Source organism: Bicyclus anynana, chromosome 24 (genome assembly GCF_947172395.1).
Source record: "Bicyclus anynana chromosome 24, ilBicAnyn1.1, whole genome shotgun sequence".
In the NCBI taxonomy this organism is placed as follows: domain Eukaryota; kingdom Metazoa; phylum Arthropoda; class Insecta; order Lepidoptera; family Nymphalidae; genus Bicyclus; species Bicyclus anynana.
In genome coordinates, this window is record NC_069106.1 from 6,889,779 (window position 1) to 6,917,675 (window position 27,897).

Consider the following 27,897-nt stretch of genomic DNA (forward strand, 5'->3'; position numbering starts at 1 on the left):
CCGCCGTTACCGTAACCGCTGCCAGAGCCAGGGATAGCGGGGCTGCCGGGGACTAGAGGCTGTGTTGTGTTTGTTCTGTCCATATAAAGTTTTGCCCGATACTGGCCACGCTGGGCATGCGGGTTGGTCAGCGCAGTGCTAGATTACTCGCGCCGGTGTCGCTGCTGCCCGACACCGGCCTGAGGCATTTCGTAATCTAGCCTGTGGGAATGGATATACCGCCATTCGTCGGTCGCCAGAGCCTCGTCGGTCCATTTGCAGGGTGCACCACGAGCAGGTGAGGTTGACAGTTGGGGAGACTGACTGGTACTAGCCTCCCCCTTACACCCCCAGTATCTGTAGGCATATCATAAATTGCTCAATATTGACAAAAATCATCATCAATTAAGCTTAAATTAAGAAGGGAGAGTTTATCTGCCTTGTTGGTCCTGATGGTGGTTGTGGTTAGCCTATGTGGTTTTGGATTATGAGATCCAGGGTTTGAATCCTGAATTGGGATATGATATGATAATTTTTAGTTTAAATTCTCATCCCAGATAGCAGAGTTGGGAAGTTAGTGGAACATTCCAAATGGCGGTTATCTCGTGAGCAAGGTCCAAGTATTTACACCTCTATATATTTTAATACATCTGTGCTCCTGAGTAAATATTATGTTCCTTGCATCAGTGTATCCAGAACCTATCAATTTTTATAAAAAATCTACTACTTTTTTATGATCTGTTTTGTTTTGTTTTGTTGTCTGCAGTTGGTACTCTGTGGTCTGTGCTGGGTTCAGGAAGGAAACCACAAACGGCTAAAAAGGAAACATTCAGAAACTTGTCAACAATCTGTGCTTGTCAGTTTGTAATGTAATCTGTTGTCTATGTTTGTGGTCTATGCTGCGTGGGCCAAACTGAAAGCGAATTCTACGAGGTTTGAGAAAATTGGAACGCACCGTAAGGGCGGAGGCCATTGTTAAAGTCACATTATTTTATTTCTTTCCATTCGACAAATCTTAAACTTAAATTTTTATATAAATCTAGTAATATAAAGAAGTGTAGTAGCGTGTTCATAGTAATTATTTTAATTGCAAAGCTTTTTGAGTATTTTGGTCACATCAACGAGCGAACATCTGTGTACGTGCCAAGTGTCTATTCTTCAGCAAATAATATTATAATGGACCTTGGTTCCATGCGAAACTAGCTTTATACAAGATATACTACAGTTTTTAATTCGACAGTAAAAAACGACGCAACAAGATGTCTTCGTTCCAGCAGATATTAGCTTTTAAAAGAGAGTTTATTGTTGCTGAGAAATACAGGATCATTAGGAGGATTGGAGGTGGTTCTTTTGGGGACATCTACCTCGGTATTAATATCGTCAATGGCGAGGTAAGTGGCTACTTTTATTTTATTGACGTAATTTACGAGTTACGACTGAATCGGTAGACGGAATCAATTCCATAAACTAATGGAACGAAAGATGACTCAGATTTACGTATTTTCGATTATAAGAGCTATTGCGCATTCATTTCGTTAGATATTTCCATTTCTTCATTATTTATTTAGGTTCAAAGTAATGTTTAACGTCCACTATGTTATGATGATTCTAAAATTGTATTGTTGTTTATTTATTGAGCAATTAAATTAGGTTAACCATATGATAACATGTTTAACTTAATGAACAACTGATTTCATCAAAGTATGGTAAACTGTGAAAGCTGTTTGACCTACTTGTAAGTGGATAAATAAGTAAGATTGCATTAATTAATCAATGATGACATAGTGTAACTCCATGGGTGATACTAAAGTATTCAAAGATATAAAAGAAAATACAATCTCTACACTCTTTACTCAAACTAACAACAACTCCATATATGGTCAATATTGCTTGACTTTGATTGGTTTACCTTATTTACTATACATACAATAATACACTATAAATAGTGCCATGCTCACTTTTTAACAACAACAATACCAAATTATAAACCATTAAAGTGTCTTTCAGATAGGTAGGGTATGGTGACAGTTGCCATAAGACATTCATAATCTATAAATATAAAAATGAATTGCTGTTCATTAGTCTCGCTAAAACTCGAGAACGGCTTAACAGATTTATCTTATCTTGGTCTTGAAATGTTCGTGGAGGTATAGGGAAGGTTTAAAAGGTGAGAAAAAATCAAATAATTTCTGGGAAAACCCTAAAAACTGCCCTTTTCTATTTCTCATACAAACATTTAAGAGTCAAGCGGTAGGGGTAGGGTAGGGGTAGAGAATAAGTGCACTTATGTCAAAACGAAGCTTGACCGGGTCCGCTAGTACATAATAATATTGTGAATCTCAGCAAACTTTCAAGAGTGAAACGAACTGTCACTGTACCCTTGCTACCTGAAAAACATTATAAGCAGTACTCTCTGAGCTGCCAAAATTGAAATGATGGCACTGCAGTTATGGACATTCTTTTGGTTACTGATTTGATGTTTTATTATTTCACACATGTCTACTTCAATATTCTCTTACTGGAAATTCCAATTTGTCTATTGTTTTTTTAAGCTTATAACTTGTACATGTACCTTACCTCAGTAACTATACTATATCTTGGCAAATTCATTTGTAACACTCAATGATACACGCAGGCGGGGGGCCTGTAGCTATGAATGAAATATCCACAACTAATGCACCTGACTTCCACGCACGCACGATTTCACACCCGCACAGTCTTTACTCCGTCGCATATCATGGGAGTGTCATCAATGTAATTGCCAAGCTATAAACCTATACTCTATGTGGACAGTTTACCAACAAAGAAATTAGTAATTAAGGTAGAAACAGCATGTCATTTCATAACTTAAATAACATAATTTATTTAAAATTATGTATTGTTTTTCTATAAATTATTGTTTAATATAAATTAACTGTATGTAATAGTTCTATGCTTATTAATCATATTATCATTAATTTTAGAACAAGTTAGTTATAATTTTTGTTAGTTTGTTGGCTTTAATATAGAAATATACTTACTGCTTATTTAACTGCTTATGAATAATACTGTAATTCTGAGACCAAAGTTATCTTTTATGCATGATATATCTAGATATATATAATAAGAGTTCTGTTTTTGTACTATGTATGTTCGGAACCCTAAAAATAAATTGCTGTTCGTTAGTCTCGCTGAAACTTGAGAATTATTGTAAGGATTTATCTTATCTTGGTCTTGAAATGATTGTGGAGGTATAGGGAAGGTTTAAAAGTGAGAAAAATTAGAATAATTGCCGGTAAAACAATTAAAGCAACCCTTTTCAATATCCCATATAAACATTTAAGAGTCAAGGGGGGTAGAGTAGAGGTAGGGTAGGCTACGGGTAGTGTAGTTTTGGCTGGTGGGATGCTTCAGCCGTGGTTAGTTACCACCTTACCGACAAAAGAGTACCACCTTTGTTGGTGGTGTCGGTACGTCTTTGTCGGTAGGGTGGTACTCACCGACAATACTCATGTCCATCCTCATACTCATCAGCCCAGCCGGGGATCAAACCCAGTTTCTATGTGGGTTGATACATTTATGGTGATATTTTACTCTGAAACATGTTAATGATAATGACTTCTTTACAAGTTAGCCCTTGACTACAATCTCACCGCTGATTGCTGGCCGCTCGAGACTGTTTTGTTTGGAAGTCCATGCAAGAGGCATATGTCAAGCAGTGGACGTCCATCGGCTGCTAATAATAATACTTTATTTCTAACTAGCAAACTTGAAAAGTGACAAAACATAAATTTAGAGTCTAAATTCAGAGATTCCCAAATTTTATTTTCTCATAGACCACTTTCAGAATCTCTCGCTTGTTTTATTTAACAAACGCCCCATTCAGTATGAAACTAGATAAAATTTCATGGACCCCTGCTTACAAACCGTGAACCCCATTTTTTTTGCCACACCAACGTAGACCCCTGTTGAGTCTCCTTTGGATCCTTGGGGGTCCGTCTTGACCACTTTGGGAACCAATGATTTAGATGCTTATCAGAATGTAAAAATAGCACATTTTATGTATAAGATTTTTTTAACACATAAGTGATATAAGGCCTAAATTACATTTTATCAGCAACTTATCAACAGATATAACTACATTTTAATGATTGCTTAATTGTATGAAAAAATGTATATAAAATCATTCTCATACAACATTGTAAATGAAGTGAAAATTTATTGTTGAAGTCAATACATCTAAATAAAATTGAGTTGTCTATGATTTTAAGAAGAGCCGTGATAACCCAGTGAATTCCGTAGGGTGTGGGTTTGAATCTGGTCTGAGGCATGCACCTCCAACTTTTCAGTTGTGTGCATTTTAAGAAATTAAATATACATGTGTCTCAAACAGTGTAGTAAAAACATCATGAGGAAACCTGTATACCTGAGAATTCTTAATTCTCTGTGTGTGTGAAGTCAGCCAATCAGCATTGGGCTAGGATGGTGGACTTGGGTTGGGCTAGTAGCCATGTAATAGCATAGTATAATATGGTATAGTCCATGTAATAAGTAATGCATGAGATAGTCTCATTTTGAGAAGAGACTCTTGCTCGACAGTGACCCCAATATGTTAATGATGAGTAAATCTATAGGTTAGGCACAGGCAGTGCATTTTTGGTTGTATGAAGTGGATGTTGGTAGCTAAAGTATTTTTCAGATAGCATGGGTACGGTGACATGTTTGACGGCCTCCGTGGCGCAGTGGTATGCGCGGTGGATCTACAAGACGGAGGTCCTGGGTTCATTCACGGCTGGGCAGATTGAGATTTTCTTAATTTGTCCAGGTCTGGCTGGTGGGAGGCTTCGGCCGTGGCTAGTTACCACCCTACCGGCAAAGACGTACCGCCAAGCGATTTAGCGTTCCGGTACGATGCCGTGTAGAAACCGAAAGGGGTGTGGATTTTCATCCTCCTCCTAACAAGTTAGCCCGCTTCCATCTAAGACTGCATCATCACTTACCATCAGGTGAGATTGTAGTCAAGGGCTAACTTGTAAAGAATAAAAAAAAAGGATTGCCTTATGACGTTCATAATACGTACTATTATTGTAAATCGCGGCAAACTTTCAAGATTGAAACGAACTGTCACCGTACCCATGCTATCTGAAAAACACAACAGGCAACTAATTAGTACAAAGAAGCCCATATTTCTGACTTGTAAATTCACATAAGGCGACTAAAGCGTGGGTAGAATGGCAATGGCGACGGTTGTGACGTACCTACGAGTTTCTGTTACCTTCAATCTGTGACGTCATCTTTAGTAGTAGTTGAGTTCTTTGTAACAAAGCTTGTCTGGGTGTTTAATACTGCCATCATCTACTAACAAATCTCTTATCATTATACTATTAAACGAGATGACAAATGAAGGGTAGACCCACCAATCCACCGCTGCTCCAATACGGTCTGGCGGGCTTAGGGTGATAATGTTAAACCTAACTTTGTAACTATCACTATGATAATGATTGGGACCGACGGTCTTACGTGGGCTCTGACATGACGTTGTGTTTATTCAATAATCCAGGCTGAGTATTAATACTGAGAAGTTTTTGGAAGGACAAAATGTTTGGAATTTCATAGCTTAATCCAGGACAGAAAATAACAATAAACCAAAGAGGGAATTTAGATCTTTTAAGGAATATGACATCACTAAAAAAAAGTTACGAGTTTTATTAATTTACTAGCGTTCGCCCGCGTGGAAATCAATATAAACTTTCAAGCCCTATTTCACCACTTTAGAGGTTGAATTTTAAAAATTCTTGAATCACATTATACTTATTTCGTATTTTTTTTCATGAACAAATTTTCATTCAGTACTTTCAGCGTGATGCCCGGTCAACCAAATCACCGACAGACAGACAGATAAAAAATCGGAAAAAAATATTTTTGGCTTCAGTATCATATATCATACGTAAAATGCCCTCCGACAAAATTACTATGACTATTTCACCCCCTTCTATTTATATTATTGCACGTTTTATATATTTTTGCTTAGTATATAAAAAGTCCAATAAAATCAAATAATTTTACAAAACTATAAATCAAAACATGAATGAATTATATTTAAAAAACTTCAACCACTTTTAACCCTTTAGGGCTATAATTCTTTTGAATTGTAAAATAGAATTGTAGTCTTGAACGACTTTTTTTTTAATATTTTTAAGGTAGTATACATGCCAAATTTTACAAATATGACTTGCAAATTGAAGGGACTTTCTGTACAAACTTTCAACCCCTGTTTCACCCCCATTCGATTTAATTTTCGCGACAAAAATTATCCTAAAACCATCTTCGTATTCGATCTCAAATCGTGCCAAGTTTCATTTGAATTCATTCTTTAGTTTCAGCGTGATGCCTGGTCAAGATGAAATACGGATATACAGAAAGACAAAAATAAAAAAAATATATACTTTTGGCTTCAGTATCGATTCTTCATTTTTTTTTTAATATCTTCAATGTACAGAATTTTACCTGTCATTTTTGTATTGTATAATAAACTATAGCTTTTTATTATAAATAATTTATTCTAATTATTGAACCGAAACGTAAATTTATGATTCTAACAACAAATAAAATACCTGTGCATATAGGGGCTAATACTACCTTTGTTTTTATAGGTTACGTTTTACTGAGAAATACTCAGTAAGCTTATTTAAATACATAAAACATGAAGTTGAATACCCTTGTTTGACGAAGCTAATTTCCATACAACAAAACTGCACCACACCGGATGCGGAAGTCTGAACGATCCATAGATATTACTATTACGCGGTCTATATTTTATCTATAACAAGTTATTGTTCCCGTATCTGTGGCTGGCGTATTTTTGTAAAATGTAGCCGAAGATTTTTATTAATTTTCATTCGTAAACGCATTTTGTATGAGTTTTTGTGAGTTATAATTGAATTTGAGTGCCAGTGCGTGTATATCGAGACAATGTCGGCCTTTCGGCTCTCCCGAAAGGTAGATTTATTGATTACGGGCAAATACAAGATCGTAAGGAAAATCGGCGGCGGATCGTTCGGCGACATATATTTGGCGATCAATATAGCATGCGGCGAGGTAAATACACTTCCTATACCATAATTTATATATGTTTCAAGGACTCACGCTAATGTTTTGTTTGCTAAGTTAAGGGAAAAACGCTTCCTAGTTTCCATTTCGTCAATATATAATTCAAGGACGCCTAAAAATATAATTTATTCGCTGAGTTATGAATACGAGAGATAATGATGCATTTTATGACGTCTTTAAGAAAATTTTATCTTCAAATGAAAATAATATGAGATAATGCTATCTTGCTTTGCAATATAGAATTATGTTTTAGACATTGCGACACTAAATTATACACCCTCTAATCGGGCATAATAAAACAAGGATGAAATTTAAAAAATATTAACTTTCTGTGTACTCATGAGTACCTAATTATTAATAAACTAGAATATTCACAGGGTGTAAGATTTTATACCACCCAACTAACACCAACTCCCTAATTACGGGCTGTTACCCATTTTATTGAAAAAACTAACTACTTACTCAATATTTCATAACTGGAAAGTATTATTGATTGTATGTGTTTTTCTTGTATTTAAATAAACAGTAAATTTGAGACCAGATATTCATTTATAGTATTGATTTAATTTCATTTATTTGTATCTTCTAAAGTCTTAACTCCGCATCACCTCTTTCTAACTACTGTACTGTAAATTATAGACAGTAGTAATATAGAGTGTCATTAAATTTAGAAGTTTGGGATAAAATAAGCTATGTCTGAATCAATTTCCGTAGGACCTGCCTCTCTACACATTACTCGCCTGTCAATAATCACAATCTAACAAATTGTGTCTATGGAATTGATGTTTCATTGTGTTAAAATTACATATGTGTGTCTTACGATTTAAATTTATAGTTGTGTGAAGGTTAAGGACACAATATATTTATTGGTGTTGAATATTTTTAATGTGTGAGTTCAACCTCATCCCCCTTAGAAAACAACAGACAATTTTGTTGGTGAACTTAGTCCAATTGGTCTGAGGTCTAAACCAAGCAAATAATAATAAATTGGAATGATCCAGAAAATGTTATTGTTAAGTTCATAGTTATAAATAGGATGAGCCACTTGATGTTAAATGAAAAACGGATATGGCTCTTTGTTAAGCAAGAGTGAGGAGTTTGTATGCCGTAGAAGTAGGTGCGAGAAGAAGAAGACCTTGGCCTTTCTAGAACTGCGGCAAGTTCTATATTAGAACGGGTATCCTACTTCCTTTGTTCACAAGTCCAGGACTCTGCTCGGAGTTTTTCTCTCTACCACACAATGGACCCGGCACCCGCACGGTGAGTCCATGGAATGCTAAGATATTTGTCTCCCCTCTCATAATGAGAGGGCTAATAGTCCACCACGCTGGACAGATGCAGTTTGGCAGACTTCACATATGAAGAGAATTAAGAAAGTTAATCTACATTGTTTTCATATTATTTTGTGCACTTTAAGGAAAAATTCACAACTGAAAAGTTAGGAGGTGCATGCCCCGGACCAGATTCAAACTTATGACTAGCTTCTTGGATATGGCCTCTGCCTTTGATTCAGAGGGGTAGAGATCATATCCACAGGGTTATCACAGCTTCATATTAAATAAATTTTATGATGTATACATAAAAAAGTATTCTCTACTCAATGTATTCTGTTAAAAAAAACTTAAATTTGCCAAAACTAATGTTGCAGCATTGTTTACAAGTATCACATAGAATATAAAAAATGTCATAATTAAGGTCAACAAAAGACACAAAAACAGTTGGAAACCTATTTTTTATAGTGTTTTACATCCATTCTTCTTCATCCTAATAATGTCTAGCTATTAATATTGTTTTGTGCCAGGCTGATATGTATGGAAATACAATTTTTTTTTTCTATCACCTCTAAAAAGATAGTTATTTATTGTATTCATGAGTCATTGCAAGAAAAATCTTGAAAATCATTAATGTCTGAGAAAATACAATTTTTTATGCGGCCAGTTATTGTTAACGGTTGGTTTACCTAAATCTTTAACTTCTCAACTAGTATTTTTGTAAGCATTTTTTTGTTTAGAAGGTTTTCATATTATTACTTGTTTTCTGAATAAAATACTACATGAATACCCTTTTGAGGAATATGACTTATCATATTGTGTTGATGATGGTACAAACTTAGACTAGCTTTGTTATTGGAACGCAGGTGGATCATAAGTCTGAACAAAATGCCCAATGTACACACATATACTTGTTGCAAAACAATATAATTCATAGCTATTACTCAACTTTGTATGAGCCTTCCGTCTAGGGTTAAACATTTATTGGATACAAATAAATACCTAATAATAATAATAAAACTAAAATCGACTTTAAATTACTGTAAAATGAATTAAAAATAAATAAAATATTTACAAGAAAAGAAAACGAATTTAAATATAAAAATATTATTATTATTATTTGCAAGTCCGCGAGCTCTAGACTCCGTGAACCATGAAAATTGATTTTAGAGATCGTGGCGATTTGTCGTCGAGAAGTCAGTCGGATCCGATATCGAAACTGAAGAATTGAATAAATTAACTTTAGTAACATTATCGACTACACGTACATTTATCAAATAATAAATAATTATACAACAGTTGTAAAAATATCGATTTTAAAAGCTACCAACTTTGGTAGGATTTCGAGTGTACTGTAACGGTAGTAAATGGCGCTTTGACGCTGGGAACACCGCCATTGTGACGTCACGGAGTAGAAGCTGACGAAGGAACACTTCTTATTTTAAAAATGATTTTGCGTAGTTTTACGTAGCATTACCGTGAAGTGTAGTGTTTTAAAATAAGTGTAAACACAAAATTATGAAAGTGTCGTGTGTTACGCTCAGTGCAATGGTCAACATTTAGCTTTTAGTGACAGCAAGTGATGAAGGCAAAAGAAAATGGCCTCCTTCGAGCGCATGTTAGCGAGGAAACAAAATATATATCTAAATGATGAGGCGTTCAAACTCGTCCGTAAAATAGGCGGTGGGAGTTTTGGCGATATCTATTTAGCCGTTACAAATAACTTGCAGGTCAGTCCACACGATTCTGATTTACGAAAATTATAATTTTGAAAGACGATCTCCCCGCTGTTACTGGGTATTTTTTTGTCTAAAATGGCGTTCGCTGTGCATTTGATGTTGAATTCACGTAGTTTCTCGCCATCTCGATCAATATCAATAGTAATACAGTGTTCTTATACACTGTTAATCCAAAATATGAGTTAGCTTTACGTAATTTAATAATCGAATTCGATGTCGTTTATGCCTTTGTGTTGTAAGCTTCTCCCAGCGCTTAGCTACTTTTGCTGTGAATATTTCGCAATCAAAAGTCTTTTGTAAATCATAACCCACCTCTATAAACTATTATGGACGTTACAAATATAACTTATCTTAATAATTTATGTGTGTTGTCAAAGTAATTAAAATATAGGCAGTTATATTCATGACTCATTGTTGATCTATTTGTTGGTGCCCTACAATTAGACAAAACAGATATCATAAATTCAGTATTCTTATTTTTAACTCAGTTTACTGTATTCATTCTACTGTTGCATATACATTAATAACTAAATGAAAAAAAACCCTTTTTAGTAGATTGTTATTTGAAATAAATTTCAATCAATCAATCAAATAGTGATAATTGACACTTTCAAAATACTCTACTTGTCATAGTGGAGGGAAAGACATGAAGACAATCACTTATGATAAATTAGCACAAGATAATACAAGACATTAAGACAATTTGGATTTATTCTTGAGAAAGAATACAATAAGAAACTTAAGTGAACATATCCTAATAACTACAAATTAAGTGATTATGAAACTATCCGAACTGATTGTCTCCCAAACAGTTTGGATTGTGCTGCATTGTAAGAACCAGCTCTTGACTAAGGGCCCCATATGGGTTCAAAACTAGTTAGGTATACTCTGACCTTATATCATGTGAGTTTTAGCTGTGTTTCATAATCAATTAATATGAATAACACTTAGAATAGTTTATAATAATAAAACTTATGGATAGTGGCAAGAATACTGGTGGCGCTTATTAAGAGCCAGTCCTTCTGTCACTAGTCAAAATTTTTTTTTTATTATTTATTCATTCTTCACAGTACAATGTTAAAGTATAATTTTTCTGCTTTTGTAAATTTCTGCTGTTTGAATTTACATAAACAGGTGTTTAAAAGAAAGACAAGCATTTCATGATAGAGATTGTTTGCAGATAGCAAAGTCACAGTTCTTTAATGAAAAAGTTTTACGGGTGTAGCACTTCATCTTATCACTACATTCAAAGCTAAATAGACATCACAGAATAGTTTACACAACTTTATGATCTGTGAAACGTTTTTATCAATTCCACTTATTTATGTTTGATTTTATATTAGAGTCATGAGAGCCCAGTGGATGGAGCTCCAATTCCGGAGGGTGTGGATTTGAATCTGGTCCAGATTGTGTGCATTTTAAGAAATTAAATGTAACGTGGTTCAAACAGTGAAGGAAAAACATCACGAGGAAACCTGCATACCAGAGAATTTTCTTAATTCTCTGCATGTGTGAAGTCAGCGAATCCACATTGGGCCAGCATGGTGCATATTAGCATATTGGCCTAACCCCTCTCATTCTTAGAGGAGACACAAGCTCATTAGTGAGTATGGCTTGATAATGATGATGATGATGATTTTTGATGTCAGCTGTATTTTAATCACTAAAATAACCTTGTAGAATTGTGCATGTAAGGCTTCATCTTACCATTACATTCAAATTTAAATAGACGCCACAGAATATTTTAATTATTAAGTGAAACATAACTTTGTGATCTGTGAAACATTTCATCAATTCAATTTATTCATTTTTGATTTGTTACCAGTATTTTAATCACAAAATAACCTTGTAGGGTTTCACCTAATATGCCCCATTGTTGTTAAATTGTACAGGAACTACTGTTGTAGAGTTTACACTATCAAGGGTGAGGTTTTATAATATACTAGCGGACGCGTGACTACATCCTTCCTTAGACCTCCATAATCTGGCCCTATCGTAAAATCCGTTCTTAGCGGATATCTACTAACTATAAACTACCTCACTGCCAAATTTGATCCTTATATGTCAAGCAGGTGTCGAGATTTTGTGATGAATGACCTTTCACATTTTTATATTAAGAATATTAGTGTAGAGAAGGGCAGATTTAGGTTGGACCAAGATAAAAATTTTGGCACCCCAAGGCCTGCATACTGGCACTGAATAAAAAACATACTTACTTTTAGTCATTACATATACTCCCTGTATATGTACTGACAAAACATATTTAGCTGTTAGATTTTTTTTATTAAAGAGACACAACTAACATGTCTCAGATCAGTACTCTTAGGTACTTAAGAGGGGTGTGGCACTTTCAGTGCCCTCTGACACTTGTAGTTGGTTGCCTCTCCAATCAGAATGGACTGATGTAGAACAGGTACGCGGTTTAGGATATCTGGGTGTTTGTAAGTCCCTACAAAAGGCCATTTTATTTTGCCGTGGGCTGGAAGGGCATTCCAAATTTTTGCAGTGCGAATTAGAAATGTAGACGCACACCATTAATAATAATAATAAGCCCTTTATTCTGTGTTAAGAAATTACAACATTATATACAATACATTTTGTTTAAAGTTTTTTTTTTTTTTTTTTAAAGAATATCTCTTAACATAGTGTGCCTTTCGGCATAGGCCTCCTCCAGCGACTTCCACTGCTCTCTCTCTAATGCGACCCTTCTCCAGTTTGGAGAAACGCAAACCATTAGTCAACAGTCAACAATAGTAATGATGAAGATATTTTTCATTTCTGCCTCAGTCCTCATTAATCTTTGAAACTGTTAAAACATTATTATAACATTTGACAGGTTAATTTTACTCATTGATATTGGTGATTTTATGGGAAAAACTTGATTCCATGTATTTTTAGCATACTGATGTGAAATATAATTGCTCAACATGATTTACTTTGAACTAAAATATTTCCATGTGCCAAGACTAGTTTTGGGCCCACCTGGGATGACTCATTAATAAGTTGTGCCAATGTTACTTAAGCCTTTGTTTCATTACTAAGGGCCAGTTTCACCACCTTCTGCTAAGTGTCAGGAAGATGATTTACAAATTTTGTCTTTGTCAAATTATAACATTACGTAAGATAGTGACAAAAGGTTTTGCTTAGACTATCCAACACTTACTGGTGATGGTGAAATCGGCTTTAAGTCTTTATTACGGTTTTGTTTTGTTGGTGATCATAGTCATTATTCAAAATTACAGTAAATATTCATTTATTTCAAGTAGGCTAAGTTTAGAAACACTTTTAAATTGTCAGGATATGTTATGATGATGCAGTAATTAGAGACAAATGTCTTAGCAGTCCATGACTTCAACATGCGCGTGCCAGGTCCATCACGTGGCAGAGATAAAATCTCAGAGCAGAGACCTGGACTTGTAATTGTTGGGCATAAGGTTAAGCAATTCCATGACATAGATTTGTTGTTAATTAATTGTCAAATCAATTAACACATAGATTTGTTGTTAATTGTTGTCAAATCAAGTAACAACAAATCTATGTTGTTCTCCCTGCCTGACAAAATTTTATAAGATTCTACTAGAGCAGCTTTATATACCTGTTTTTGTATAGAATGCCTATTCTATGTGCTGTTCTAGAGAGGCCAAGGTGTTTGAGCAAGTTAATAAGAGATTTTGCTGGCAATTCTCTTAGTTTAGTTTAGTTAGATCAAATGTTAATATAACTAGCTAATGGACATTCACTGCTGACTTATGTCCATCTGGTTCTCATAAGGACTATCAAACTCTACAATCTTGAGCTTCCCTGTTATCTGCGTGGTGTCATCAGTAAACCTAATAAGTGGTCGACCAACACTGCAAATTCTCAGTTGAATTAACAGCATCTTAATTTGTTGCAGGAGGTAGCTGTAAAGATAGAATCTGTAAAAGCGCGGCATCCGCAGCTTCTATATGAGAGCAGAGTGTATAAAATGCTCCAAGGGGGCATTGGAATACCACACATAAGGTAAGTCACAGTCACTTTTATTTAACAAGGCTTGTTAGTATCAGAGGCGTGCACTAGGTTTCTAACTAGGGTAGGCACTTAACATACAGATTATATAAAATTCCTACTTGTATAAAGGTACTACAGCCTTTCTTGATGAGTACTGTTTACCAATAAATAAATTAGAAATGAAGGAATGAATGTAGATAATGCATGTCATTTCAAACCTAATAATAATTATTATTAACTTATTCTTAAATTAATGAAATTAAATTTAATTAATAAGCTTAGAAAAGTAGGTTTGTGTGTCATCAGAATAGGCAGATTATTTTGCATCCACAAAAAGCATGCCACTTGGTATACATATAATAAATATCGACGTACGGTTAGAGGTAACCATAGCAACATAGTTAACTCCCATTACAATTGCGTACGAAATTTTCAATTATTTGACATCTTTAATGTACCGGGAACCCATGCAGCATGCAAGCTAAAATTTGAGCAATTTTTTTGTAAATATTCATACAGTTGCTATAGAATTAATTAACTGAATTTAATTTAATTTAAGAGACATCCATTGTTTGAAATTAAAATTACTACATCTTTATATAGACATAGACAAATTATATCTTTTGATAATAATATAACAAAACATCTTATATCCTTGAGGCAAAGAGATTTTCACAACCATATTATGTAAATTGCTGAGTGACCTTAATACACATTTACCAACTGTTTCAAGGTCATTTCTAATTAGCTATGCCTTCATTCATTTTACCTAAATTTTATCTATGGATCAAGTTATGGTAAAATATCGCTATCTCTTTCAATGCGTTAGAATGAAAAAGATGCGACTACTCCGCCTGCATGAATCGTAATTTTGTCTATTTCTCATTAAGAGAAAGTCATTGGTCTCATGCTAGCTCCGCAGAAGTGAGCCGAGTATTTTAGTGAGGAGGTTTGTGTTCGAACCTCAGACTCTGAACAAAACGGCCTCTGTGGCGCAGTGGTATGCGCAGTCGGTTTACATGATGTCCTAGGTTCGATCCCCGGTAGGGCCGATTAAGGTTTTCTTAATTGGTCCAGGTCTGGCTGGTGGAAGGCTTCAGCCGTGGCTAGTTACCACCCTACCGGCAAAGACGTACCACCAAGCGAATTAGTGTTCCGGTACGATGTCGTGTAGAAACCGAAAGGGGTGTGGATTCATCCTCCTCCTAACAAGTTAGCCCGCTTCCATCTTAGATTGTATCATCACTTACCATCAGGTGAGATTGTAGTCAACAGCAACTTGTAAAGAATAAAAAAAAAACCTGACTGACTTGTATGAGCGAGATGAGAAGTGTTGCAAGAAGTGAACCAAAGTTTGTGTTTACACTATCATAAGCAATCATCTTCGCAAGTACTGTATTGGGTGTGTAACATATTGATTGTTTCAGATGGTACGGCTTTGAGAAGGACCACAACATCCTCGTGATGGACCTGCTGGGCCCGTCTCTGGAGGATCTGTTCAATTTCTGTTCGCGCCAGTTCACCATCAAGACTGTGCTCATGCTTGCAGGTAATATTGTGGGGATACACTTATATACTAGTGGATGTCCGCGACTTTGTCAGCGTGAAATTCGGTGTATTTATATTTACGCATGCTTTATATTATTTAACACCTCCCTGTTAAATTTTAAGTTTTCATAAAAAAAAATAATACATTCATTCAATCTTGCAGAAAGCTTATAGACCTCCTGTCTGGCCCTGCCGTTTTTCAAGTTTCTAGCATAGAAAATGAAGGACTTTCATACAAGCCTTTATACCTCTTTAATCCGTCCCTATCGCAAAATCCGTTCTTAGCGGATACCTACTAACTATAGACTATCTCCCTGCCAAATTTCACCTTTGTATGTCACGCGGTTTTACAGATTTTGTGATGAATAAACCTTTCGCATTTATATATTAAGATTTTACGACTGTATGTAAAAGTTAAAAGTATGCTAAAATACTCGAGTTTTGTAGAAGTAACCAGTGTATATGCGATTATTACTTTCAAAGTTATTCAAAATTCATTTATTTCAAGTACGCTTACTTTACAAGCACTTTTGAAACGTCAAGTTTGATTATTTGTAAAGACTACCACCGGTCCTATATAATATAATAAGAAATTAAATATCACGTGTCTCAATCGGTGAAGGAAAACATTGTGAGGAAACCTACATACCAGAGAATTTCTTAATTCTCTGCGTGTGTGAAGTCTGCCAATCTGCATTGGGCCAGCGTGGTGGACTATTGGCCTAACCCCATTCTGAGAGAAGACTCGAGCTTAGCAGTGAGCCGTATATGGGTTGATAACGATCACCGGTCCAGAAGAGTCCAGAAGAGTTGCTTGCTCTAGAAAATAATCTTACAATATTCTCAGTTTTGACGCGTTAGTGACATATCTCTAACTAGCTGACGCAGCACGGTATATATATAGGCGCGGCTTATAGCCTTCCTCGATAAATGGGCTATCTAACACTGAAAGAATTTTTCAAATCGGACCAGTAGTTCCTGAGATTACCGCGTTCAATCAAACAAACAAACAAACTCTTCAGCTTTATAATATTAGTATAGATACAAAATGTTTGCACGTGCAGATCAAATGATGGGCCGCGTGGAGTTCATCCACTGCAAGTGCTTCATCCACCGCGACATCAAGCCGGACAACTTCCTCATGGGCATCGGCCGGCACTGCAACAAGCTGTACATGATCGACTTCGGGCTCGCCAAGAAGTTCCGCGACATGCGCACGCGCGCGCACATCTCCTACCGCGAGGACAAGAACCTGACGGGTGAGCTGACCGTGTTACAGATACGTATAGCCAGGGTATCTCCATGGATTCACCGTGCAGGTGCCAGGGCCATTACGTGGCAGAGAGAAAATCTCCGAGCAGAGTCCTGGACTTGTGAGAAAATCCGTCAGCACTTCCGGCCGGCAAGTGGGCAGGGCTTGTCCGTAAAAAGTATTGTATGCCACTGCACATAATTAGCCATTGTAGCTCTTGTGCTGTCTATTGTGCAATTCCGTTTGACTTATTGCACAAAAATCGCTCTTGGTACAGTGGCCCTCGTTACATGACAGTGGCATAAATGACTATTTTCACATTAGGTTGTCGACCTTTTTTTTTTTTTATTCATTACAAGTTAGCCCTTGACTACAATCTCACCTGATGGTAAGTGATGATATAATCTAAGATAGAAGCGGGCTAACTTATTAGGATGAGGATGAAAATCCATACTCCTTTCGGTTTCTACACGACATCGTACCGGAACGCTAAATCGCTTGGCGGTACGTTTTTGTCGGTAGGGTGGTAACTAGCCACGGCCGAAGCCTCCCACCAGCTAGACCTGGACCAATTAAGAAAACCTCAATCGGCCCAGCCGGGGATCGAACCCAGGACCTCCGTCATTAAATCCACCGCGCATACCACTGCGCCACGGAGGCCGTCAAATTATCTTGGCTTAATTTTTTATTTTATTATGTATTATTCTATTATTCTACAAAATACATATTGAAATTGAGCCTAACTATGATGCAACACAAACCACAATTGGTTTTTTAACCACACTGGCTATTTTAAATACTTATACAATATTAAAAGCTAAAATTGATGACTTATTTTCTCCACCAGGCACCGCCCGCTACGCGTCCATCAATGCGCATCTCGGCATCGAGCAGTCCCGACGAGATGACATGGAGTCACTCGGCTACGTACTTATGTATTTCAATAGGTGAGTATTTCCTTTATACTTACTGCCTCATTAGTTCCGTGGTTAGCTGGTTCAGTTACAGACAATGAGGAGCAGGCTCAGACCAATTATTGTATAGGACCTGCCTCGCTAGACGTTACTTTTCTGTCAAATTATATGATCAACGATCTTATGTGATTATAAAAACTGTCTATAAAGTAATCGATGTTTCATAGTTTTAATCGTGTTCGTCGGTTAAAGAGCTCGGTAAAAATACCTTTTTGTGTAGTTGAATGGTGTAAGAAACGGTCAAAAACTTCTAGTTTAGTATAAGATATATACCAAATCTAAGCTCGTTTTCCTCAGAAAATGGCAGACAATTTTGTTCGTAAATTTAGGTGCGATACTGGTCCTTCTATAATTGGTCTGAGGGAGCAGGGTTTGAATCGAGGGCCAACAAAAAAAAAAATTCTTACAAGAAAAATCTTGATAGCAGCCTGGAGGGAAGTCTGTGGTGTTGATACAACCCCTTGCCTCGGAGAGCACGTAAAGCCGTCGGACTGTGAGAATGAGGGAATATAAAGTGCACCCTGAGCATATTATTATTATTTCCTTGGTACCTGTAGTATGTGCCAAACTTTGAGTCCGTTTTGAATGCGAGTAGTGTAAAATGCCCAGTGTCTAGATTTTTGACGCTTACTTTATGGTTGTAATTGCTATAATTTTTAGTTTTCTACGTTATATTAATGTAATAGAAAGCCTTTTCTTAATAATAATATTAGCCATATCTTTTAAATGTAACCAATATTTACAATCTCCTCCAATTAGTTGTGTGTTAGGTACAACACAATCACGTTTCGGATGACTCAGTGCTTCACTGGCCATGGGGTTTTTATGCAGTACCTTTTACGCATTAAAAAAAGGAACTACGCCATATGTTTGTACTACATGGACCCCAACGACGACGCCGAACATACCATATTTTGCTGTCCACGTTTCAAAATAGAAAGAGATGAAGTAAGAAAGGTGCTAGGACGAGAAATCACTGTAGAAAACTTAATTAATATAATGCTGGAATCAAGTGAGAACTGGGACGTAATAAGAAGTTTTCTGGAAAGCATAATGAAAATAACGGAGAAAGATGAAAAGATACTCGGAAAGTGAGAAAAGACTGCGACGTTGGTGGTAGGCCGAATGGCAGGTACACCAGCGTTCTGAAGGTAGGAGGGGTTTTTAGCCGGTAGGAGTCCGGCACTACCCAAACGGGTGTCCATGAAGATTTTCCCCCTACAGGAAAAAAAAAAGGTACAACAATAGTCTAGGACGGGAATCGAACCCACGACTTTTCGGCGTGAGTCAGACCCCTTTACCGTAACCACTGAGGCTTCAGAATGTCTCACGGGAATGTTTACAATGTATTTATATGTATTATGATTGTAGGGGATCGCTGCCATGGCAAGGACTGAAGGCGATCACCAAGAAGCAGAAGTATGAGAGAATCAGCGAGAAAAAGATGTCCACTCCGGTTGAAGTGCTTTGCAAGGTAATAATATATTCCAGATCGCGCGCAATTACTTGGCCGAGCTTCATATGCGGGAGAAGTCGCGCTTAACCCTTAGCAATACTCGTTATTTCCAGCTACACAACTATGCTTGTGGGGGAGCTAAGTCCCCCACGTAAATAATAACGAAGGGGAGCTAAGTCCCCCACGTACTTGAAAAAATTGTTTTATTAAAGTACTGAAAAAAAATGTTAATTTCCAATTAAACAGATGATAAGTACATCTACAAACGCTACATTTCCGAAAACTAAAAAAAATTAAGGGAATTACAGATCCATTGATAACTTGATCACGTGACCTGTCTATAACAAAATAATGTCATTCCCATACATTTTTTTAATTTTCGAAGCGTTTGCGATTATAGAAAGAGAATAGTCGTGCCACATGGCTACAGATCCTGGTCTGTTTTGACTAAAAAAAAATTACCCATGATTTCTCAAAAATTTATATTTGATAGGTTATTTCATGGCACAGCCTTGTATTTATACAGTTTATTCGACATACTAAAAGCGCGGCCAACAAGTTGTGCGCGATCTGTAATTAATTAGTTAATTATATCTTTAAGGAAATATATTATAATTACTTATTATTATATTATTTATTATTTGGTGTATGGACCACTACAAATTCTTACAAAGTAAAGTAAAGTATAAATATTTGCTATATTTTTTTAATATAACCAACTTTTGTTAATATTAGTAGAGGATCTGTATTAGAAACGACCTTCACCCACTATTGTTAATGATAGTTTACTTGCAACATATTTTATAACATTGAATTTGATATAATGTACTTTTTATCCATTATACAAGGTGAAGGTCCTTTCTAATATGGATCTTGGACAGTGTGTTGGTTACGATAATAGTCTAAAATGGGGTGAGATTAAACTCTTGTCCTCTTGAATTTGTGTTGAATCCATTCCCTTGTCATGCTATTGAGACTTTATATTATATTTTTAAATATTGTTTTATTTTCCAGGGATTCCCGGCCGAGTTTGCGATGTATCTAAATTACTGCCGTGGACTTAGCTTCGATGAACCCCCAGACTACATGTATCTCAGACAAGTAAGTGAATTCTTTCATATTTTTTTAATCGTCATGAAAATTTTAGTTTTAAAATGTTTTTGACAATACAAGCCAAAACTCATGTCGGCCTTGATGGTCTATATATAAACTGTTTCATGACGTTACTTTATAACAAATCTTACAAACGGAGAATTTGTCAAAAATATTAGTTAACGATTGGTTCAACTTTTAGTACATCAAGGAACATTGTGACGTCACAAAATGGATGGCAGCGTTTTTGACATTTGGAAAATTTTAAAGAATACATGATTTTTGAATTAGGTAACATAAGAAATCCTTAATTTGTATTAATTACTATCGATATATTTCGGACCATTATTCCATGAACTATGCGAAATTAATATTGTTTATATTAAATTTGATATGAGCCTATTAGGCCATCTGAATGCCTAGTGGGAGTTTTCAATGTTTTCATACAGTGACGATCGCGTAAACTAACTAAAAATAAAAATTTCTAAGGAATTCAAACAGTTGTGCAGTAGCGTCACTAGATGGCTCTGTTTAATTTTTTTTTTTTATTCTTTACAATTTAGCCCTTGACTACAATCTCACCTGATGGTAAGTGATAATGTAATCTAAGATGGAAGCGGGCTAACTTGTTAGAAGGAGGATGTAAATGAACACTCCTTTCGGTTTCTACACGAAATCGTACGGAACGCTAAATCGCTTGGCAGTACGTCTTTGCCGGTAGGGTGTTAACTAGCCACGGCCGAAGCCTCCCACCAGCTAGAGCTGGACCAATTAAGAAAACCTCAATCGGTCTAGCCGGGGTCGAACCCAGGACCCCCGTTATACCCACTGCGCCACGGGGGCCGTCAATTCCATAGAAATTCGCGTTTACGTCAACGCGATAGTCACACTGAACTTGGCTGATTGTGCTTGGCGGTCCGCAGCTGTTCCGCATCCTGTTCCGCACGATGAACTACCAGTACGACTACACGTTCGACTGGACGATCCTGCGGCAGCGCAAGCAGCAGTCGATGGAGGCCGCCGCCGCGCCCGCCGACCGCCGCTCGCCCTCCGTGCAGCGCCGCGCCGCGCAGCAGCCGCCGCAGCCGCCGCCCAACAACGAGGTCAGTGACCACCATGGACGAATCTCAGACTAATTAGATAAAGACCTGCCTCGCAAGACATTATTTTTCTGTCAAAGTATATGATCAACGATCTTATGCGATTATAAACACTGTCTTTATAGAATCGATGTTTAATAGTTTATAATCGTGTCCGTCGGTTAAAAACCTCCGTAAAAATACCTTCTTGTGTAGTTAAATGGCGTAAAAACGAACAAAAACTGCTAGTTTAGTATAAGATATGTGTGAAATTTAAGCTCGTTTTCCTTAGAAAATGGCTGAAAATTTTGTTCGTGAATTTGGGTGCGATACTAGTCCTTATGTATTTAGTCTTGAGGGACGAATTAACCCATATAGTAGGGGAGCCCGGGATGCTAAATTTGCAGTTACTCGAGCGTCATTGAGACCGATTACATTTGGTAGATTAAATTATAGGAAGAATAAATAGTTATTTACTTTTTCCGCTTTTAGCGGTGGAAAAAAAAACTTCATACAGACTTTAAAAACAATTTTTATTACTTTGGCTTACTGAAATTGTAAGAAAATTTTAGCGATTAATTAGGAGATTATTTCCTTAAAAATAAGCAAAAAATTAATCGCACTCGTACCTCGAGCACTAAAATATAAGGGTTTAATTTTGTAACTTTGAAACCCTCCCATTCCATTACGTTACGCTCAAATCGTCAGATTTTCAAAATGTGCAGTTTTTAGCTATCAACTCACCTACCTTATCTTAATCTGACGTGCTGGTTGAGTATTTATGAAGTTAGTTTTTTTTTTGGTTGCCCTAAACGTACCCACCAATATTAAGGGCTCATACTCGGTGGAGGTACTCGACAAAGTGTAAGGTATAGTCCCTTATGTTTATCTGCCGCGCTCGAGTAACTGCAAAAATCCTCTCTTCGGCTCCTCTAATAATAGCGCAATGTTGTCAGTCGTCCGCTAACAGCGCGCGCGATCGGTCAGAGGTCATTGACCTCTGGCGTCAGCTGTTATAATGGCTAGGCTTAAGTGTACAAATTGCAATGGATATTATGAATGATTTGAGTCTGGCACTTATTTGTAAGCAGACATTCTCTGATCAAGATGTTCAGGAGGCGAAGTGTTTACTTTTCGAGTCTTGTCTGTCGTTTTTTGAAGGGGACGAGGTAAACTCATCAGAAACATTTAATTAACACCACTAAATATATTGTGTCCTTACATTGTGTTGATCTTACGCTATAACAGAGGGGTAACGTCTAGAGAGGCAAGTGTCCACAGTAAGAACTCAATTAACTACAGTTACACAAAGTTGCAAGGGACAATGACAATTCCTACAAGTCCTCTGCTCATAGTTTGTTGATTGATCACATGAGAATGATAAAACAAAAAGACAATAAGTCCATCGTGTCTCAGAGAGAAAATTTCCAATTTTTAGTTTGTTCATTTATATATTTTTTATTATTTATTTATTTATTTTCATCTATAGGTTAAAAAAAATTTATAGATTTTTTTTTTCTTTTTTTTCATATTCTTTTACAAGTTAGCCCTTGACTACAATCTCACCGAATGGTAAGTGATGATGCAGTCTAAAGATGAAGTGGGCTAACTTGTTAGGAGGAGGATGAAAATACACACCCCTTTCGGTTTCTACACGGCAACGTACCGGAACGTTAAATCGCTTGCCTCCCATCAGCCAGACCTGGACTAATCAAGAAAATCTCAATCTGCCCAGCCGGGGATTGAACCCAGGACCTCCGTGTAAATCCACCGCGCATACCACTGCGCCACGGAGGCCGTTAAATATACGGATAAATTACATGGTTTTTTTTTATTTTCCAGTGAAAGAGATTACGTCGTTCGGCGGCCCCCGGCGCACCGGCGAAGAAGCGAGCGCGATAACGTTGTGTGTGTGCGTGTGTGACACTGCCGCGAGTGTGTGTGTGTGTGTGACGCTCGCCCGCTCACCGGTGCCGCCGACGGCTCGACGCGTCACGTGATTGCATCCGACGACCCCCGACACACGTAGCGTTTGTTGTGCGTTATCTGCTGAGTCGTCGCGCCATCGAGCGTGACCCTGTCTGTTCTAGCTCGTACGCAGCGTAAGTTGTGCGTTATCTACTCAGTCGTCGCGCATACGCAGTGTAAGTTGTGCGTTATCTACTGAGAAGTAGGTACATCGATCGTAACCCTGCTTGACGAGCTCATCTGAAGACCCCAACATACGCAGTGTCAGTTGTCGATCTGTCTGGCCAATGACTAGCTGATATAAATGTCTGTCTATTAACATATATGACTCCTTTGATAACGCACAGACTAGTCAGTCTACAAAGTAACTGATTAGTAGGTCATAAATGTCAATATCTGACTATTGACGTATAGTCTCACAACTCTGTTGATAAAGCACTGGCTAGTCGGGCTATAAATGTGAATGGATATGGAAATTGGGACATGATGTATGGCCCAACGACTCAGTTGATAACGCGCTTGCTGTTTATACGTGACGTTTTACTTGCGCAAGTTAAACTTGCTCAAGTCACGGCCGAATGTACATGTTTTTTTTTTGTTAAATTTCTGCAGCTTTTGACTTGGAACAGATACCTATAGTCAATCTATTCGAGGAAGTCTGATGTTAGATATATTTATGACAGGAACACAGAGCGAACCAAAGATAATAGAGGAGCATGGAATGTAAATTGCTTGTTATGGTCTGCAGTGTTAAAGATGGCTGGTCGTGGTTTTACGTTGTTAAAAAAAAATTCATCATCATCATCGTCATCATCATCATCATTAACAGCCTCAGACCAATTATAGCAGGGCCTGTATCACACTCATAGTCACGAACACGAAATTGTCTGTCATTTTTTGAGGAAAACGAGCTTAGATTTGGTATATATCTTATACTAAATTAGAAGTGTTTGCCCATTTTTTACACCATTCAACTACACAACTTTTTGTGTATTTTTATGGAGCTCTTTAATCGACAAACACGATTACAACTATTTCACATAGATTCTATAGAGACAGTTTTTATAATCGCATTAGATCGTTGATCATATACTTTGACAGAAAAGTAATGTCTAGCAAAGCAGGTCCTATACAATAATCGGTCTGAGTTAACAGCCGATGGTCACAATAACAAAATTGTCTGTCTGTCTGTTTGTCTGTTTTTTGAGGGACTATAAACTCACACATCGAATATATTTTTCACCAATAAATATATCCTGTGTCCTTGCACCACACACATATAAATTTTAAATCGTAATACATTGACAGGGTAACCTCTAGCGATGCAGGTCCTAAAAAGTAAGATCCTAAAGATAAGCCATGCCCAGTTGGCACAAATGAAAGCCATAAAGAAGAATTGAATTGAATTCATATTTATTAGATCCTCGAAATGGAGCTTGTCAGCCTTCATCAAGCAATCTTCTTCTTCCCTTCTACTCGAGACTGGTGAGATAAGCCGTCTTCAGTTTTTTTTTTTTAATATTCTTTACAAGTTAGCCCTTGACTACAATCTCAATAGTAAGTGATAATGTAGTCTTAGATGGAAGCGGGCTAACTTGTTAGGAGGAGGATGAAAATCCACACCCCTTTTGGTTTCTACACTACATCGTACCGGAACGTTTGCCTTACATTTTAACTCTACATCAAAGCTAAACAGACTTTCTAGAACAGATTGACTATACCTACTGGAACAACACTGATTACTTTCTACAAACGCTAACGCTACGAAAACTAAAAAAATGCATGGGAATGACAGATACGATCGATAACTTGATCACATGACCTGTCGATAACAAATGTCATTCCCATATTTTTTTTTTTATTTTCGAACAGTTTTCCATTGTAGAAAGAGAATCGATGGTCAGAGACTACATTATGTCCGTTTCATTGGCCAGTCTATAGAAGTATAGAGGGAGCTTAGAACAATATATTATTTAGCCTCAGATCTTCCCAATCGCTTATGAAAATTTTGCCAGTTCTATTTAGTCTTAAATCAGTTTTTTAGCAATATTCTGTAACCAATGTTTTTGTAACTCTACAATGTGCATTTTGAATTAGTCTGTATACTGTCTCTCATACTATAGATATTCAAACTTACACTATCTAGTTGTAAAAACTTTGTTAACAGAATAATTCAAATTTTGAAAACTTGATGCATAGATTAATACTATGAGCGAAAAGGATGCGTTTGGATAAGTTGCCAGTCGTTGCAATTAGTAAATCTGTGGCAAATGTGGTATTTGTTTCATCGTTTCATCGTTTCATGGCGATGAAACAGAAGTTCAGTTGCAATTAAAATTTTTTTGAATTGTTGATCGTAAAAGTATTGTGTACCAAGAGTCGTCGTATGTATGTATTAGTTTGTAGTGACGTATCGAGCCTAAACTCTTTGCGGCGTCGTACGCGACGTATATACATATATTATAGACATTATTTTCTATTACAGAGGCCTTTTTAAGTTAATATCAGGTTAATGCATTGTGGCCGTTCGGTTGCCCCCCCCCCTCCCCCAATCCCATTAATTAAAAAGTAAAAATACGTGTATAGTATAAAAACTTCGGTAAACTAACTTTCTGATTAGTATGTATTGTACATTCTATCAAGGATATATAATAGTTAATGTAGGGCCATTCAGACATGATAAATTTATGTTCGTTTAGTGTGAAGGAAAAGCACACACAAAATTATTTGTTTTTGAAAAAAGTATAACTTTAAAGTTGTTTATCATGTCTTATTGGCCTAATATTATTTTTGGTTCATTTACACGTTTGGTTTCGCTGTAAAGAGTGCATGCTATTAAGATTTTGATAATAATTTGGATTTGTATAGAAAACATTAATTATTGTAATAATTAAAAACATATTTAATAACGACATAACATTTCTGGATAAAATATTATTGAATTTTAGTTTTTATTCATCTCAATTTTTAAACTTAGTTTGTCAATGTTAGTTTCTTCCTAATTAGTTAGAGTTAATGAATTTAATTAGTTATAAATATGTTATAAATAATTTTCCCTAGTGTTGCACACATTCGCTTATGAACCTCCCCAAAGTGTGTACCTTTCTTTTGTTGTCAAATAATATAAAAAATGTAAAAGTTCATTTTGGTTTATGAAAAGTTTAAAAATTAAAACAATACTTGGTTTAAATCTAAAAATTTACTGATTACAAATTATGATAGGTTTCTCTGTATTGAAAAACTCGAAAATGTAAAAAAAAAAGATGAAAAATTATAGGTTAATTGAAAAAATTTAATCATTTCTTTTAGAGCGCCTCGCACGTCCCCCCTTTATAGATGTAAGCTCCTTAACTATATTTTAAAGTTTGTCTGTTAATCATACCTGCTCTGGAAATTGTAAATAGTTTGGTGCGCGCGAGTCGTTTTAAAAGATTTTGGTACATGGATGTGTATCGTATATTTTTAAGAAAAAAAAAAATGTAAATATGAGACAGTGTTCATTTTAACTGTTATTTTTTTAAGAACACGCTATCCTTGGTTTTGTCCTATACAGCGAGTCGTGATCCTAGTCCTTTGTAACATACTGCCCCTCCTTCCTTACCCCTGCCGTTTGGCGATATTTTTATATTAAAACTAATAACTAAGTGTACCCACATTTAACTAATGCTTCCATAGCGAACATCACACGGCTATAATCACGAATCGCGGTACATATTATGGAGAATATAAAAGTGTAATGTACGACTGAGACGAGTGTTTGGGTGAATGGGGACAAAAAACTATGTATTTAATGCCCGTAGAGCAATTGACTGGAATATATTATGGATCATAACTTTTTTTAGGGTTTTTACCTTGTGATAACACGGATCTCAATATTCCTCTTCGAAAATGGCGGTGACTCGATTCTCCCGCGGCGCAGTCCACAGCGGTTATTTTGTCTCCATAGAAACATGTTCATTATAACGCACTTAACTCTAAATTAATAAATAATAATAAACGTGGCTCTGTTGTTTTATTTTTACTGTTAAATCTCCAGACGATAATTAGGTTTCTCATTTCTTAGCAAAGGGATTGAATGACTGAAAGTAAAAAAGTTTAAATAAGCATTACGATAATTAGATTTCTCATTTCTCAGCAAAGGGGTCGAAAGACAAAGTAAAAAAAGTTGAAATAAAAGCATTACGATAACTAGATTTTTCATTTCTCAGCAAAGGGGTTTAATGACTGGAAGTAAAAAAGTTTAAATAAAAGCATTACGATAACTAGATTTCTCATTTCTCAGCAAAGGGGTGGAATGACTGAAAGTAAAAAAGTTTAAATAAAAGCATTACGATAATTAGATTTCTCATTTCTCAGCAAAGGGGTTGAATGACTGAAAGTAAAAAAGTTTAAATAAAAGCATTACGATAACTAGATTTCTCATTTCTCAGCAAAGGGGTGGAATGACTGAAAGTAAAAAA

General features: G+C 36.3%; 1 protein-coding gene across 3 annotated transcripts; it reads left to right on the forward strand.

Annotated features, from left to right (window-relative positions):
• Window positions 1-880: 880 nt before the first annotated feature.
• LOC112052616 (casein kinase I) lies at window positions 881-27,438 on the forward strand. 3 transcript variants are annotated; one of them, XM_052888940.1, is made up of 9 exons: window positions 881-1,370; window positions 13,974-14,080; window positions 15,496-15,617; window positions 16,681-16,875; window positions 17,716-17,815; window positions 19,214-19,316; window positions 20,313-20,399; window positions 21,314-21,493; window positions 23,312-27,438. In XM_052888940.1, the coding sequence occupies exons 1-9, from the start codon at window positions 1,239-1,241 to the stop codon at window positions 23,312-23,314; spliced, it is 1,029 nt and encodes a 342-aa protein (XP_052744900.1). In that variant the 5' UTR covers window positions 881-1,238; the 3' UTR covers window positions 23,315-27,438. The 3 variants fall into 3 exon arrangements, with proteins under 3 accessions (XP_052744900.1, XP_052744902.1, XP_052744901.1); XM_052888942.1 differs by lacking the exon at window positions 881-1,370 and adding an exon at window positions 6,818-7,056; XM_052888941.1 differs by lacking the exon at window positions 881-1,370 and adding an exon at window positions 9,721-10,069.
• Window positions 27,439-27,897: the final 459 nt, after the last annotated feature.

Coding starts and splice junctions, on each gene's coding strand:
- LOC112052616 (XM_052888940.1), top strand. CDS start 1,239: ATGTCTTCGTTCCAGCAGATATTAGCTTTTAAAAGAGAGTTTATTGTT. Junction 19,317..20,312: donor CGGTTGAAGTGCTTTGCAAG/GTAATAATATAT, acceptor TTTATTTTCCAG/GGATTCCCGGCCGAGTTTGC. Junction 20,400..21,313: donor ACTACATGTATCTCAGACAA/GTAAGTGAATTC, acceptor GGCGGTCCGCAG/CTGTTCCGCATCCTGTTCCG.